The sequence below is a fragment of the Parasteatoda tepidariorum genome, chromosome 6 (genome assembly GCF_982258835.1).
Source record: "Parasteatoda tepidariorum strain Cologne lab strain chromosome 6, Ptep-v5.0, whole genome shotgun sequence".
Taxonomy (NCBI): Eukaryota; Metazoa; Arthropoda; class Arachnida; order Araneae; family Theridiidae; genus Parasteatoda; species Parasteatoda tepidariorum.
Genome location: NC_141760.1, coordinates 105,010,158 through 105,016,157, shown reverse-complemented (window position 1 = coordinate 105,016,157; position 6,000 = coordinate 105,010,158). Strand labels below are relative to the sequence as shown.

General features: G+C 29.5%; 1 protein-coding gene across 1 annotated transcript in view; it reads left to right on the top strand.

The window, feature by feature from the left end:
• The first annotated feature begins 205 nt into the window (after positions 1-205).
• Positions 206-6,000, top strand: part of LOC139424819 (astacin-like metalloprotease toxin 5) — a 15,246-nt gene continuing 9,451 nt past the window's right edge. Inside the window, exons 1-3 of the mRNA XM_087166331.1 lie at positions 206-338; positions 1,645-1,733; positions 4,639-4,726. Of these exons, the coding sequence (XP_087022457.1) occupies positions 272-338; positions 1,645-1,733; positions 4,639-4,726 (244 nt within the window). The 5' untranslated portion in view covers positions 206-271. The remainder of the gene's footprint in view (positions 339-1,644; positions 1,734-4,638; positions 4,727-6,000) is intronic.

Genomic DNA, 6,000 nt, shown 5'->3' with positions numbered 1-6,000 from the left:
CTCATAAATGCACTAAATATGGGTAAAAAAATCTTATCTAGATTTCCACCATTTGTATAATCTTAAACATGCTTCGACTATGTACCCTTTGCCTTAAAAATAATTTTTTATGCATGTTTATCTGTTTTAAGTTAGAATTCTATTCCTACTTTTTTTGAATAAATAAGACAATTGGAAATGTAACACATGTTACTTTATTGTTATCAATGCTTTATCCTGGTATAAAATACTAGATTTAAGGTTCTCAATCACTGCTAAACTCACCAGCAAAATGGCAGCTTTTCAATTATTGGGAATTTTTTTCTTGTGCCTTGGCATCGGCCTCAGTCATCCATTAGGTAAGAGAACAAAAATTATTTAAGTATACTATTGATGTTTTTAAAGACGATACTAAAGAAATTAAACAAAATAATATTACTTCCATACAGTTTAATTCAATTGCTAGACAGTGCTTTAAGGTTTACATCATTTAAAGAATTATTAGTCTGGAATATGTTTAACGGTGGAAAAAAATTTGCGAACGCATTTTTAAATTTTACGACATTTCCATTTAAAGAATTCCTACAACTGCTAATTGTTATAATACAACAGCTGAAATTTGCAATATTTAACATCCATAACATTCAACGATTAAAATTTATAATATTTAACACATAGTTTACAATATTTAAAGACTAATTAGTCTCGAATATGCTTGGCAATAAAAAAATTTATGAGCTTGTTTTTAAACTTGACAATTTGCTTTATATTTTACAACCGTCGTTGAACCCCCGACCCATTTTTGAGGTTTACGACAACTAATTGTTCAACTCCGTAGCCTTGTAATTTTGAACCAATCCAGAAGGTAAGGACACTCCTAGATCAGTACCCGCAGAGGTATGATTTGTTATGGGAACATGGAGGACTCGACAGATTTAACGTGCATCAGTCACCATTTACTACACGGGGAGTCTTCGGCCGGAGAGGATCGTATTCACAACCTCTTGAACATGGGCCCAGTGCCCTACCAATCAGGCTATCCCGCAAGGCTATTTGCAAGAAATAAAAATTTGACTTATATGACATAGAGGCAAGTGTTTCATCTTGGGAAAATTTCTAGGAACATAATAATCATAGTAAAACTTTGCATTTGAAGCATCGATTGAATATCTGGATTAGAAAAAGAAAATTTGACCACTTAAAAGTTAATTTTTTTCATTTTCTGAAAATAAAATTGTAAAAGTATTTAACTCAATTTTATTTGTTGATAGAAGGGGAAGATTTTTAAACATACTAGTTGCTTAAAGATGACAATTTACCAAGAGTAACAACAACTTTGATTTTATTCAAAACTTGTAGCAAACGGTTAAACAAGTTGCTCATTAGGAACGTGTCACAAATTACAACAGGCTTATTTTTCAATAATTTCGTTATCTATTAATAATAGAGATGTGTTTTAATTTGTCTAATTTGTAGTAATCTTTTAAGCATTATAATAAATATTAAAATATTATACTTTCTAAGTAAATTTTTTTACTTTATTATAATATTCTAATTATGCATTTTCAATACATGATATGAATTTAGAATGATGAACTTGGTATATGGCATGCACCTTCTATGTATGCATTCTATGTATGTTTACCCTTTTGTCTTTACTTTCAGATGACCTAGACAACATTGGCGATGACGAATACATTCCGATGGAAAATCCAGATCTTCTTGGAGGGGATATGTCCGGGTTTGAAAACACGGTATTCGAATTCAAATTTCTTTTCTGAAATTAACGAATAATTTTTTTATTTAAAAAAAAAGGTTATGAAGCTGATCTAAACTTAAAATTTAAAAATATGAATATTCTTCGAAATTATTTTTTTATTTGCATGAAATTTAAGTTCAAAATCTGAAAATTCTTATTAACGTTTTGGTTGCTATAAAATCGTGTTGGTCGTTTTTCGCCAAAAATTGAATTTAACAATAACGCAAAAAATTTATTTGCAGTTTTAAGTTCTTGATTTTGGAATAATTAATTTCAATTAAGTATGTTGACAAGACACAGTTTCACATACCTGCCAACTTTTCGAAGATGATTTTTCCGAGTGGTAGTAAAATGGAAATTGAATTACGATTTCAGGCAGAAACATACATGTTGTTCTGAAAAAGCTTAAAGAGACTACCATCCCAGATCCAGTCTGCAAAAAACTTTTAATGCAAACCTAAAAAGGTTTGTTTTGCTGTTTATGTGTAAACCTTTTAATCTCAAAACGAGATTTGTGACAATCTGCTCTATTCTACGCGCATTACCCTAATCCAAAACCTTGGAAAACAACCTTCTTTATAAGAAACAATCGAGGTTAACTTAGGGTATAATAATACATTGAAAAAAATATATGGCCTTCTCGGTCACCCGATCTATCATGTCTTACATTGTAGCCGGTGGCAGAAACTTCGAACACTTGCTTTGGCCCATGTACCATATAATTTTTTCAATGTATTATTATAGCGATTTTTCACTTACGGTCTCTTTTCTTTATGGTGCTTCTGTGTACGTCACCGCTTCAGGAAAGCATTTCCGATCCCACATTGCTATATGATTTCGAGTCGTCAGGATGCCCCCTACCCCTCTTAGAAGTTCTGAAACGCTTAACTGAGACACCCTGTATAGAAAGCATACATTTTACAACCACTTTAAATATAAAATTTTACGCAAAATTCGTAAAAGTTGACGGGTATGGTTTTGCATAAAATTTACAATAAAAGTAAATTTAGCTAATTTACTGCAAAATAATTATTGTGAAATGGAGACTAAATCTATTGTTTTTTAATCATATAATATATTTTTCTCCACCCACCTCCTCTCAGTTTTTCATGATTGTAACTTCATTTTGTAATGTAACTAAGTATAACTAATATGTTTCAAAAAACACAATGAGTTAAAATTTAATATAACCTTTTGACGATGAATTTTTATTTAACATATTTTTCATACTTTTTTCATTTATTTGTGCTAATTTCGGTAAAATAAGTTTAAAATATTATAATTAGCATTTAAATAAATTATAGTTATGAAATACAGCATAAGCACCTGTGTCTTTTTTAGCGGTAAAGGTAAAAATTTTAAAACACTGCTCACTTAAGAGCTATCATTTTTTTCAAATTTGTACTCATTTGTAGTTACTTAGACTGTTAATTGCAGAAGCATCATTGAAGCTTCTTTTATTCATAAAATAAATTATTGATAAATGGTTGAATATGAATGGAAAAAAACAATTTTTCAATCTACGTTTTTTTGGATTTTATTCTTTAGTATATATATATAATTCCGATAATCCAACAGGTTTTTTTTAGCAACTAGTTGACTTCTTTTTGTAATTAAAGAATACCGGAGTACATTTTTACTTGTAGTTAGAATGTCAAAATAAAATATCTATATACTTATAAAAGGAACGCCAATGTTCCATTTTCACCAATTTGCAATTTGAAAGTTAAAAAATCATGAAAGATAATTCAAATGTGTATTAAATGTCTCCATAATCAGAATACAATAGAATAAAAATACAGCTATGCATGATGTAAGGAACGAAATTTACAGGTAAATACAATTTTTAAAAATTCGATTATTCGATTGCACTTCAAGAAGAAGACCTCCCATACCCACACATGTGACCTATGATGTCGGAGCTATCTTATCTTTATCAGCAAAGTGACGTATTAAAGTTGAACTAAGTTTTTCTACGTAAGTTAGAATGTTAATTAACTATAAGTTAATTAAATACAAAGCAGTATCGCACATCGAATGAGTTGAAATATAATTCTTTCCTGTCTACTCTTCTTACTTAACTAAGATTCATTATTTGTTTATGTATTTTATTGTAACTATGGTATATTTTTGTTTTGTGTAGCTGGCATCTTCGATGCATAATTAGTCTCTGTGTAAATATATAATGAAATAATTAAAATGTTTGAGAAAGAATCTTTGTGAAAGAATTTTGAAAGTTTCACTTAAGAGAATTCATACTTGACTGCCTTGGCTTACTCAAAATAGAATGGAAGGAACAGTTGCTAACGTAAGGATATGCCGTGTTTCAACTACCAATCAGGATCGAGTTACACACTTTACTGAACTTCGTATCATTTTTCTGGCTAATAAGAATGCACCGAAAAAAGTGGTTTTAAACAAGTATCTCTTCATGTCAACCCTATCTTGTTATATTATCTTGTTGTATCATTATCTTGTTGTATCATTATCCTGTTATATCATTATCCTGTTACATCATTATCCTGTTACATCATTATCCTGTTATATTTTATGTTGTATAGAAAAATGATAAAATAAATAAAAAGTTTTTAAGAGCCACGTTTTTTAAAGGAACTAAGAAGGAAAAAAAATTATATATTTTTTATTTTTAAACGAAAAGCATGGAGGTCATTTTAGTGAACATAAAGGTTTATTTTGCTAGTGATTCGCCTGATATATATATATATATATATATATATATATATATATATATATATATATATATATATATATATATATATATTGTAGTTGTGATAAAAAATATGTGTTCTAAATATTAAATATTCACTGAGTCCTACTTTCAGGCATTTCATATTTTGTTTAAAATTTTAATCTTAGAATTTTAATTAAATTAATTTTAGGACCGAAATGCTGTTCCAACCGACTCAATGTTGTGGTCGGGTGGTGTTATACCTTACGTTACAGATCCTGGACTGAATGCCACTGTTAGTAAGTAACGTTATTTAGATGTTTCGATCTACTAATCGACTTAAAAAAGTTTTAAACCATTTAAAATAACATGAAAAACATTTAAAAATTAGACAGTCAATATTTCTATTAAAACATTTGAATTCATGTAGATAGTTTTCATGTTTATAAGTTTCATGAAGAAAAAAAAGAATTTGGTGATTCTTTTAAGATATTTTAAATAAAATTGTTTAATGCTTTTAGTAAATTCGAATTATCGGCATCGGATGAATATAAATAGGTTAAACTTACAATATATTTATAGCTTTTATAAATTTAATAAATATTGTATTAGCTTATAATTTTATATTTAATAATCGTCGTTGAACAGCCGACCCAATTTTTAGTTTACGGCTCCTACTGTTCAACGCCGCAGCCTTTTTAATTTTGACCCAAACCAGAAGACAAGGAAACTCCTGGATCAAGTATTGGGAGAAATTTGGCGACGTGGAGGATTTTTTGATGGAACCAACTCCTCATTTGAGTTACATGGAGAGGAAAACCTCGTAAACCTCCGAGCCGAAACCTCTTAAGCCGAATGGCAACATCATTCAACATAAATATCATAAAAGTGGGCTATCTTAAAAATTCATGAGATTTCCCTAAACACTTAAATTCTCCAACTCAGTTAGGAAGCAGAGCAGTGAAAGAACTTAAGAATGTCATTTAAAAAAGCCCGAATAATTAACTTTTTCTACAGTATTTCTGACCGATCTCCGCTCTCTTCTTCTGCAGATTCCTTAAAAAGTTTCAGTGAAATATTAAATATTATAAAAACTAACTAAAAATAACTAAAAAAAGTTTACGTAGCCCTAACAATAATCAAAACAAAATTAGAGCACACTTTAGTTGATTATGTGAACAGCTCTTCGCTGCCAACGTGTGAAGAGAAATTTCATAAGTTTTGGGACCACGATGGGAGTTGTTCTTGTTTTCGCTTAACAACTTCACGAGATATAGAAAAATACGCAAAAAAAAATGAATTAAGCATTAAGGGGTCCAAGTTTTCAATCGCTCTCGTGCCTAAACTATTAGAATCTCATTTTTCAAATTGCAGTTCCCCATATGTTTTCCGGGTCAAGAATTCAAATTCTTGAAGAATTCTGTTTATTCAGATAAAATTCAGATGAAAAGGATTATGTTTATTCAGATAAAATACATTTCTGTGTCTGATTTCCTAACTTAAAATATAGTCTGTTGTAAATAATTTGCATATTTAAGAAGAGGCTTTCTAGCCATTAAATCCTAATACGCAA